General features: G+C 36.2%; 1 protein-coding gene across 1 annotated transcript; it reads left to right on the forward strand.

Moving 5' to 3' along the window:
* The first annotated feature begins 2,019 nt into the window (after window positions 1–2,019).
* On the forward strand, window positions 2,020–2,961 carry LOC148475072 (olfactory receptor 8D1-like). The gene has a single exon (XM_088457774.1). It carries the CDS (start codon window positions 2,020–2,022, stop codon window positions 2,959–2,961), a length of 942 nt encoding a protein of 313 aa, XP_088313900.1.
* The last annotated feature ends 8,752 nt before the right edge of the window (window positions 2,962–11,713 follow it).

The following is an 11,713-nucleotide window of genomic DNA, read 5'->3' on the forward strand; positions in this document are numbered from 1 at the left end:
GGTGGTTGTTAGCAGACAAAGGGGAGATGTACTAAGCCTTGGAGACTGATAAAGTGGAAGAGATAAGGTACCAACCAATCAGCTCCTAACTGTCATAATACAGGTTGTTTGAGAAATGAGCCAGGAGCTGATTGATTGGTATTTTATTTCTCTTCAAAGCTTAGTACATATCTGCCAGAGAAAGAGAGCGAAGGAAGAAATAGGGTGAGGGAGAGCAGAGATACTTGGGAGGAATAGGAATATGAAGGGGGAAGAAAGATACATGGGAGGAATATGGTGAGAAGTGAGAGACAAGGGGGAAATAGGGGAGGTATGGGACATGGTAGGAATAGGGGGAGTGATATGAGACAAAGGAGGGTTTTAGGGAGGGTGCTGAGAAAAAAATAGAGGAATAGGAGGAGGGAGAAATGATTAGAGTGATTGTTTTGAATTGTAAAGTTCTGCTGAATAGCTGGCAATCTATAAAATAAATGTAATATGTAACAATAAGTACACTTAACCTGGGCGCATGGAATCAAAAAAGCTTCCTTAGTCTGGTCTGGTTATACACCCTGTAACCCAAAAAGACACTATGGGCCATATTCAATTTGACGCGAAAAGTCTGAGGTCGGACTCAAATTGAATATGGCCCATAGTGTCTTTTTGGGTTAGAGGGTGTATGCCAGCATGTTCAGCAGAACTTTACAATTCAAAACAAACATAATATTAACAAAATAAAGAGGTTAAATAAACCTGCTCATTAGCTTACAGTCAACAGGAAATTTATTAGTAAATTAAGTGACATCGGAAAAAAAGTTTGTAACTGTAAAGTGTGGATTTCACTGTAATATACTGTACTGAAATGTAAAAGTTGCTAATATATTTGTATTAAATTGTATTATATATGGCATTGATTTTCCTAGTCTTTGTTCTGCAGATTAATGACTGTATATATTAATGATGTTATTGCACATTTATGGTTTAATTTTTCTTTAATTAATATTATAAGATCATTTTCCATAATAAGACTGCTGAGTATAATTACTGTTCTGATTTATTTCCCCTGGCCCTTTTGCATGATAATAAATATCCTGATCAGTTTGAATTGTGGGTAGCAGCAATCTGTAATTGCAAGACCAGTGGTTTGTCATTGATTTCTTTCATAGTATACTAGCCAGATTAGACAAAACAGTATTACTTACCATCTTGACTCATTTACGTTATGTATCCTTACTTTATTATTTTGAATAAATACTAAACTGTATCTGATATTGTATGTTAAAAAGAAATCCCTTACTGCTGTTGTCTGGAAAAGAAAATATTAGTCTCTTAGAGAAAAGCAATAATCAGTTCCTTTAGTGTTATCATTAGTGATTTATTGTCAAGTTAAAATATATTTGAATACATTTTATATTTTAATAATCAAGTCTATGAGAAATGCTGAATGATGTGCTGCAAAGTTGTCTGCCACAGTCTATTTTCAGATGGAGTTATGATTTTTTTATTTAATTACCTTCAATTCACGTCAGTGTTTTTAACTTCTTCTGTATCTACAGTAAACATAATGGTCATTAATATAATTTGGAGCCAATGGGGCTGCTGTAAATGTAAAACCAAACTCTAGATTTGTTTAAATAATTCTATTTGTGCACTGCTTACCATAAAACTTACAGTAGCTTGTTGGGAATTACTGTTTTATCCTAATAGAGTAATTTCTGTTTTGATTTATTTTGTTGTTTCAAACTTTTTTTTCTTTTGTGAATTTTCATCACTGTACTTTGTAAGAGTGTTAATGAGTAATTTTACAGGCTTACTTTATGCAGTCAATTTATCTTCTTTTGCTTAATTTAATGTTAAATGTTAATAAACAAAAAAACTACTTAGTATACCATATATAGGTATGCATTTAGAATATAATGAATTAAAAACAAGAGTTTCTTTTATCTATATTTTTGTAAGATAGAAGTAAATTTTATTACACAGGTAGTTTATGTTTTACCTTATGGTTTATCTCATAGATGTCTGCAGTGAAACTATATTATGAACTCCACAAATCAGATGCATTTGACATATTTTATCATTAGAGGCATCTCAGATGATCCAGAACTTAAGGTTCCAATTTCCTTTCTGGTTTTACTCATTTATCTCACAACTCTTGGTGGTAACATGACTATTCTTCTACTAATCTGCTTCAACCACCATCTTCACAATCCCATGTACTTCTTTCTGGCCAATTTGTCCATCCTGGATATATCTTCTACCACCATAACACTACATAAGGTCCTTGCAAATCTAATATCACAGGATAAAACAATAACATTCCTGGCCTGCATGGCACAAATGTATATGTTTGCAGCCTTAACTGGAGATGAGTTGTTACTTCTGACAGCCATGAGTTATGATCGATATGTGGCAATCTGTAACCCCTTATGCTATCACATGATCATGAATTGTAGGTTTTGTGTTGTTTTAGCTATTGCCTGTTGGGTTTTGGGCTTTTTGGAATCTATACCTCATGTTGTTATTTTGTCAGGATTATCCTGTTATAAATCCCAGGAAATAAACCACTTTTTCTGTGATCTTTTGCCTCTAATAAAACTCTCCTGCTCTGACACATCTATTATTTCTGTTGTCATTTTTATTGGTGGGCTTATCCACTTTATATTGTCCATCATTTTAACCTTTATCCCTTATATATACATTATTTTTACTATTCTAAATATCCATTCTAAAATTGGCAGACGTAAAGCTTTTTATACATGCTCCTCACACTTCACAGTCGTCATACTTCTCTACACAACATTGATACTTCAATATCTGAGACCAACTGCTTTGGAAAACTTAGATTACAACAAACTGTTCTCTCTTTTTAACACAGCAGCTGTTCCCATGCTCAATCCACTGATTTACAGCTTGAAGAATAAAGATGTGAAGATGGCTCTTAGGCAATTATTGAAATCATTTGGATATTGTAAAAGTTGATTAAAATCATGTGAAAATATATTATCTTTCCAACTATTGTTAAAAATGTAACTGCAATAATTTTCTTACATGAATGGATTGTGCTGTAATTTTCCCCATTTCATAAAGCTTTAAAATTCATCAACACAATCTCTTGTTTCTTGTTGTGTTTGTTTATTCCGAAATGGTTCATAAAGGGACTTTCCAAGGATGCTACTTATTTAATTTTTTAGCTGATAGACATTATTATTATAAACACCTAACTTTCACAATATTATGACATTAAAAAAAATACATCTATGAGGAAGTATAGTATATTTATTGGCATTGGTGAAGAACCAAAACATTAGATTGTAACATGAATTTTGTGTAGCCTAAAATTAAACATTATCTTTTGTATTTGGATTAACATGTTAAATAATGTTTAAAATAAATTCCATGAATGATGGTTGGTTTAATTTTACTTTTAATTTGATGCATTTTAAGGTCTCCTGATGACTTCCTCGAATGTCCAGAGCAAGTCCTTTTAATCCAAATTCAATGTTTAAATGTTATTCTGGTCACTTCCTCAAGAGATCCAAGAAACTTTGGTCTATCTAGCTGATCTACCTACATACTAAGCACTAAGTTCACTGCAGAAAGGAGGAGAAGAAGGATCCAGATATATAATGAGTACAGACTGGTAACACCACTTGCTGTTTTACAGAATTTCAGCCTTATATTGTAAGTGTGACTAAACTTTTAAATTGAATTTGACCTAATACTAAAAGCTGGGGTCTAGTACACAGTAAGGGCGGGGTGTATCAATTTTCACAAGAAAATTCTGATACATCCCACCCTCATTCACATGCACACTGGTATTATTATTATTATTATTATTATTATTATTATTATTATTATTATTATTATTATTATTATTATTATCCTAGTTCAAACTATTTGTCTACACCACAAAGAGTTTAGTCCAGCTTTGCCTCATCCACTATTGTGGCTAATCTCTCTGCCAACACACTATCCTCACACTTTATGTAAGGTCACTGAGTAGTCCTGTAAGGAATAACATTTTCCTAAATACTTTTAATATATGACAAAAAAAAATTAAAAATAATCTAGTTATTTTAAGTGATGTACAGTAGCCTCCATGGCCCCATGTTACATGACAACTGAACAATAAAGTAACTACTGGATTTTTGTCACCTGTCTTTGGCAGCCAGGAAATGTAATGTTAATTATGAGAACCATCTATTGGTTCGTGGACTTGTATCTAGTAACCACCATAATTATTTTAAAATTTGCATGCACAAAGTGGAAGATAAAGTGTTTTTCATTATTAAAGAGTAAGGGTTAATAATTTTTTGTCTTTGAAAATATCACCAACATAAAAAACAAATTCAAAATATTTCCCCACATCAAGGTATTTTTTAAACAAAATCTGAATAAAATGTGTATGTTATGGGTAATTATGTGACTATTTCTTTTAAATCAATAAAAAAGTATCCTTTTCAGTATTTACCCTTTCTTCAATCATATGCTATTTATCCACAGTTTAATCAGGCCAAAAGATGTACATACATTTAATTTTGAAGAGTTTATACCTGTAACTCATATATTTTACAATGAATGTAAAATCACATATCTAATATAAAGTTTGGTTTGACAATCATCTAATAATGTAAAGATCCATAAATGTCTCCAAAGTCATGTCAAGTTTTGAGCTGGGATTTTTGCATAAAAGCACGCTTCATTACAATTTGTTTACATGAGCCAAAATTCTGCTGTAATTACTTATGAATAAACTGCCCATTTTATAGTAAATTTTCATGAAATTATGATAAGAATATTCATAAAAGTGTGCCTTATTTTTAAATTTAATCAACTTTAGTGTTGCATCATGGTACATCTACCAATGCAACAAGCAACATAATTTATCCAATTTCTTCAGTACAAAAAAAACAATGTTACAGTATAAAAAGTGAATTTGTTAATTTTTTAGGGTTTTTTTTATAATTTTTTAATCATATCAATTCAAATATCAACTTCATATTTTACACCAAATACCTTTTTTTGTAATTAGGACAGAAGTTTGACTGATTTGACGAATTGTTTGATTGGTTAAAATCAGAATTTATTGAGAGCTATTTTTACATTAATATAGGGCTTGATTCATTATGGATTGCAATTGCAATGGTGTACGCAGATTGGTCGATGGTGCATACTGTGCATGCATATGCATCGCAGTGCACATGTGTGAGATAGCATTATGATTGCTCTGTGATCACACACGCAGAAAGAAAGCCATCGCATAGTGAGTGGCAGGATGTCAGCGTTTGGAGGTGGTGACGTTGGAGTGGTCAGAGAAACACAGGTGTGCCTGTCCGTTTGAATGCCATTACTTGGGCATGCATAAATCAGCCACTGTGATGGCATATGCAGCATGAGTACTCATTGTGTGCAATGAGACTTGTAATTTCTGAAACAGGTCAGGGCTGCTGTAATTGTGCATGAGGGGCAGATGTTACGTGATGTTACCGATGTATATGCAGATCTGCGAGGTCTTACGAATGTGAGATAGCGGTAGTGGGCGTCTCCATGCTGGCTTTGTGATTGCAAACATTAGCATATTTTGCAGTAGGTCTGCGTGTGTATCGCAGCTTTGATTGCAATAGCGATCCATGGTGAATCAGCCCATAATAATGGGCTTAGGGGTGACTCCAAGGAAAGCGCTGACTTCAAATAGGAATAAAAGCCACGTGCTCGTGTGCACTCCACGATCGTGAAGCGGAAGTGACGTGTGACCGCATGACACAACGGACCGGAAGCTGATGCCAGACCGGCACTGCCCCATCCAACGATCGAGAATAATCGGAAGTGACGCGAACACAGTGGAGCCACCGGCCGGAAGTGAAGTGCATGCGGCAGAGCGGGTAATACAGAGCGAGGAGGTATAAATAGGTCAGTAAGAAGGACATCCGCACACCATCCTGAGGAAGCATAGTAGTAGGCGAAACGCGTTGATGACAGTGGAGGGGGACCTGGTTCACGTCCATATACGTAGAGCACCCCAAGTTTGCCGGCAAACTACTATAAACTGATTTACCTCCCGAAAAAGCCACTATTTGGAGGAACATCATCCAGTGCGGTAAGCACATGTGCATATACATTTTGGAACTATCACTTGAGACTTATATCACTTAGGAGGATATCTGCATATATCTTACCTCCTCATATTTGGACTATCTTTAAAAGGATTCTAGGAACAGAGTAAAATGCATATATAGCATGTCTGTTCTCCTATCTATCACTGTATCTGTTTTATGTTTTATGTTATATGTTGTTAGTGAGTTTGTATAATTTTTTATTGGCTAAAGCCTATCTTACATTGCTCTATATCACCATACATAAGCATGCTCATGGTGTCTTAAAATAAACCATTTTGTTTTAATACTAATTTGTGATTACTATTTAATTTGCCATATACGGAACCTATAGGAGGCGCCAGAGGATCTTTCTTTTTGATACGCACCATATTAGGGAAGGTGATCCCCAACCCTTTTCTCTATAGGCAGCAACCTAATAGGATTAGTACTAGCGCTACCTTCATTCCCCTTGTTTTCTCTATGTTTTATTGTGCACATATCTAAGGTTTTATATTGCATCCCAACTTAATTGCTAGAAGACTTAACTTGGATCCCTGCCAGGTCAAATCACTATGCAACATATGCTTGGAGATGCTTGAGAATTAGCTGTGCAAAAGCATACTGTAGCACTACCTTCTAAACCCTGCAATGATGGAAGAATTTTTGTTGATACTCCTGGCATGGAAAATAGCAGCAGTGCATCATTATATCACTGTGACTGCAGCAAAAATATTGATAATTACTACAGCCCATAGGCATGCATACGGGGTGTGTAGGGTGTATGCGCATACTCCCCTTAGGCAGCACCAGTCCAAGTAATCATTGAAAAGACCAGGATTGGCAGGCACTAATCTTGGTTGTGTTCCTGGGAGTGGGACAGTGGCATCGGCAAGCGCTCCAATCGAACACCACCATGTCATCAACCGGCCCAAGGAAGAGGTAAGTGGGCTGAGTTAGGGGCATGGCTGTCTGGGGGCATTACTATGCCACCCACACCCTGGGGTGCTGAGAGGGGGGGTGGGTACTAATTACCTAGGCCTGTGCTCCATGGAGGGGCCCGGTCCGGCGCTGCCCACCCCTCCCTCTTACATCACGGCAGCCCAGAATACACTGCATTGTGCTGGGTTGCACTGGGAGACTGCTCACAGCTGCTAAGTAGCAACCGCAGCAGTCTCCTATGCTTGTGGGGTAAGTGATCACACTGATCGTGCCCCACATTGGCTATGCGCCGGCAGAGGGGGCTCACAGCATCCCCCTCCCCAGCACGCAGTTCTGCAAAATTATATAATTTTCCCCCTAGGGGGGGAGAGGCCATGTCTACTGTGATTAGGCCACGCCCCCTTCACCTGGGCCCAGCGTGGCTCTTGGTGCCCCTGCACACACCGCTAAAGAAGGTCCTGTGCATACTGATGATGCAGCCACTTAACCAACAATAAGAACTATACCACATGCACTAGTAATCTCTGATCCTTCTGTATCCCAAAGCAGCACTCTCAAGATTTTTGTATCTTAAATACCATTGTTCCCCCAGTTTCCACAGTTTTGTACCACAAGCACATTCCCCAGGCCTTCTAGCTTGTTTTAAAGGGAGTGTGGGCATATAGCTTTCAGTAAACGTTGATCCTGGCATTTTAGAATCACAGTGGTTTTAAATATGAAACATAAAGGAATAATAAGCTGATAAACATTAGGTTCCTGTGTCTAAAATAGAATGCACCAATGTGACACTACCTTTTATAAAGGATTCTGGCTTAGACATATTTGGCAAACAAAAAGAGCATCCTGTGATTTAATGCACAACATAATTATGTGTTTGCAAATTACAAATATGATTTTATCTTTTATGCATGTCCTTTTGTCAATAAAATCACATATCACATATACACAGAGAGTAGAATAATACACCACTGAGGGGCCTATTCATAAACCGTAAATTAACGTTTTTAAGGACATTTTCCTTAAATAATGTTATTTTAGTATTCATGAAGTGTCTTAACGCAGTTAAGTTCCCCAGCATTAATTTCCACACTCCCCATACATTAGTACATTAGTATGGGGATGTGGAAATTATGGTATTTATCAAATTCCGAAAATTATGTATTTTCGGAATTTGATGGAGTTACTATCTGCCACTGTGTGGTGGCGAATAGCAGGTGAAACTTACCTGCTTACAGCTGGACAGGTCCCCCGACGTCTCCCTCCGGCACTCTGGTGCGTCCTCTGGCTCCGGAGGCTGGTCGGACATTGTGTTCTCCCAGCAGAACACAATAAAGATTAGAAAATTATTATTTTTTTTTCTAATCTGTACTGTGGTCTGCTGGGAGCCCAGCAGGACAGAGCTGGAGGCTGCTGAGCGGACAGGTAAGTGCAGGACGGGGAAGTAGTGAGCGGAGGGAGGAGTGGGTTTGTGGGGGGCACACAAACTTACCGCCGCTGTGGTTTACGAAAGCGCATGCACAGCACTGTTTCCAGCTGCAATAAGTTAGTGTAGAGAGGGAAAAGTATCTATTTCCCGAAAAGCTGTAATCGCAAAAATGACAGCTTTTCGGAATAGATAGTTATGGAGATGAGGAATGATGAATTCCTCTGGTAATTAGGTAGAACTCCATGCGAGTTCTAAACCTAATTACCTCCATTGATTTTTATGGTATGATGAATCATACCCTGAGTCATAGAGAGACAGTTACAGAATAAGTAACTCTATAGCACTTAAAGAAATGTTACAACTCTACCATTATATTTTATGAATGTTGAATGGCAGAAATAAAGATACTTCCTTCTCTGGAAACTTTTTTATTTTTTTGCTAAACATAATTTAATTAAACACATTGTGTAATTTAACATAAACTGGTGGTCCCACATAAGATACTTGGCAACAAAGACGCTAAAATGGCAAAACCAGTGTAAGGTTAGAATTTGAATTGCTCCAAACTTTAAAAATGAGCTGGATCATCATTTATTTTAAAGTATATAAATAAATGTTGATTGCATGAAACACAAATTAGGTAGGTGTGCTATGATATGTCAACAGTCATGATGTTGAGATTTATCATGTTGACATGGTCATAGTGTTGACATTGACCATGTTGATATTCATTCTGTAGACAGTGATGAAATGTCAACATGTTAAAATGACAACACATCATTCCTGGTAGCCCAGTGGTGACTTACCTGCATCTGACAGTGGCGCCTTCCAGGTCCCAGAAAAACATGTAACTATGATTTCCGGGTTAGAGTTGTGTTCCTCTAGCATTCCAGTAATTAATTCTCCCCTATCCATAACTTTAATCCTTTCTACTAACCTTAACACTCCAACCTCTAGTGCCTAACCCTAACCCAGGTTGTTATCAAAATTTGGAATGTCAACATTGTGATTGTCGAACTTTTTCACTGAATCCTGATTAGATATATAAAATGTATGTAGAAGTGAAATGAGTGGGGTCAGCAGACAATGCTTGTGTGTGTTGTTTGGAGGTTTGTTTTGCTTGTGCATGTTGTAATGTAAGCTTATTTTTTATGTATGCAGTGAAACAAAGTTAGGAGGCCAAAAACTATTAATTAAGAATTTCAGTGCAGAATTTCTATGATCCACATGTGCAGAGCCATATGTTAGTAAAAAGGGAGCCTATGTGTAGATTTACTAAAATTTCTAAAAAATGAAAAGTGGAGGAGTTTTCCACAGCAACCAATCACATTAGCTATTTGTCATCTAGCATATTAAAGAAAGTGACAGGTATGATCAGATTGGTTACTGTGGAAAACACCTCCCCTTTTCCTTTAGGTTTTAGTAAATCTACTCCAAAAGCAGAATTGTACATCTAGGTACAGTAGCTATTCATTTCAGAACCTCATTAATAGATTTACATACCTGTGACTCCAATTTTGTCCACCCAGGCAGTGCTGCCCTATGTCATTCCCAACCAGGAAGTAGAACATGGAGTTCTATGACAAAGAATTATGGGTCCCATGATAATTTTTGATCCTGGTCCACCCTCTCTCCAAGATAGGTGGTATTTGCAAGAATATAGTCAGCCAGTGAAGTACAGTAGGTGTACAAAAATGTATATAATAAAAACATGAATTACTTATGAAATTAGTACATATGGACATACAGATAACAAATATATATATTTATTTGTTATGTCTGAACACTATGTAAAAGGTATACAAATTGTTATGCACTTCATATGAAAAATTAGTAATACATGTTACAGTAGATGTCCATAATAAGATCACCAAAGGGTTACTGATAATGAACCCACAACAAATGAGTAACAAGTGCTGAAAAGCTAAATGCCCACCCCTCCAGTTGACAGATCTTTTATTGCCCCCACCACAGTTCTCTCACTGTCCCCTCCAGTTCATAGATCTCTCATTGCCCTCTCAATTCAATAGATCTTTCATTGCCTTCTCTACAGCTATGAATTTTCCCTCCAAATCCAAAATCTTTCAATGTCCTGTCCACAGCTCTCACTGACACCTCTAGTCCATAGATCTTTCATTGCCTGCACCACAGCTCTCTGCCTGATCTAGTCCACAGAGATGTCCCTTCCCTTGCCCATCCAGCCCATCATTCAGCCAGTGTCTTAATAAATTTAGAAAAGGTGTTCATAAAAGATATATCACAGTTTTTTTGGAGAGTCAAAAGTAATGGAAGTAGTCGCTAAAGTTTGGCAATGAACTTATTAAAACAAACTAAGCATTTGAAGGAAAATATTTTTTTTATCAATCTTATTTAGCTGGCTCAGATGGGAAAAAATTAGCATTTGAGTCTGTTAACTTTAGACAATTAGGTAAAAAAAATGAGTGTGTGTTTGCATGGAGGTGGGGGCTATGTTTATTTAGTACTCAGTGAAATAAAAAAATGAAAACTAAATATGTATGTTTACTCCAATATTTAATTACTAATAAAAAGTCACAAGGGATATATGCAGTTGAGAGGAAATAATGCTCAAGAGATTAATTAAATATGTATATAAAGCACTGTACATATCAACCACCTTCCACCAGGCATATAAATACGGTAATTCAGATTGATAATTATATTAATGACAAAATATTTAAGTACACAACAAAATATTATGATCTGTGTAAATACAGCAATTCCTATTATAAAACAGAAAGTAATGCTATTATGTGCAATTAAATGCATTATTAACAAAGCTGAGTTGCTAACTAACAGATATTCTTAAAGGATAGGCAAAGTGATTATATTTAATTAATTAATTTAAATGTTGGCATGGAAAGACTGCACGTGACTTTGAAGCTATTGGACTGTGTTTTATTCCGGACTGCACGGAACTTACTGTACACCATTCACGGTTATGACACAATTTCAATTAGAACAGAGAAGTACAGGACTGTGGAGGTAAGTAATGTGGACTCTGCCAGTTTATCTAGAATATTACCATATAATTCTTGTTGGAAATAGAAACATTTTTTTCTTTACTATAACAAATGTACTAAACTTTATTGTTAAAAAAGTGTAATTTGTTTGGTAGGTAAATATATACCACTTAAATTCAATAATTAGTTTTATTTCGAAGGAACATTTGCAGAATTATTCCCAAACCTCAGGACCTGTTATGAATTCTGAGGCAGAAAGCTATGTTGTATATAAATTCTAATTCAAAATG

This window comes from Taudactylus pleione, unplaced genomic scaffold, assembly GCF_031769625.1.
Source record: "Taudactylus pleione unplaced genomic scaffold, aTauple2 ptg000783l, whole genome shotgun sequence".
Taxonomy (NCBI): domain Eukaryota; kingdom Metazoa; phylum Chordata; class Amphibia; order Anura; family Myobatrachidae; genus Taudactylus; species Taudactylus pleione.

Bases quoted from the DNA above. Each gene is read 5' to 3' on its own strand.
- LOC148475072 (XM_088457774.1), top strand. From the start codon at position 2,020: ATGAACTCCACAAATCAGATGCATTTGACATATTTTATCATTAGAGGC.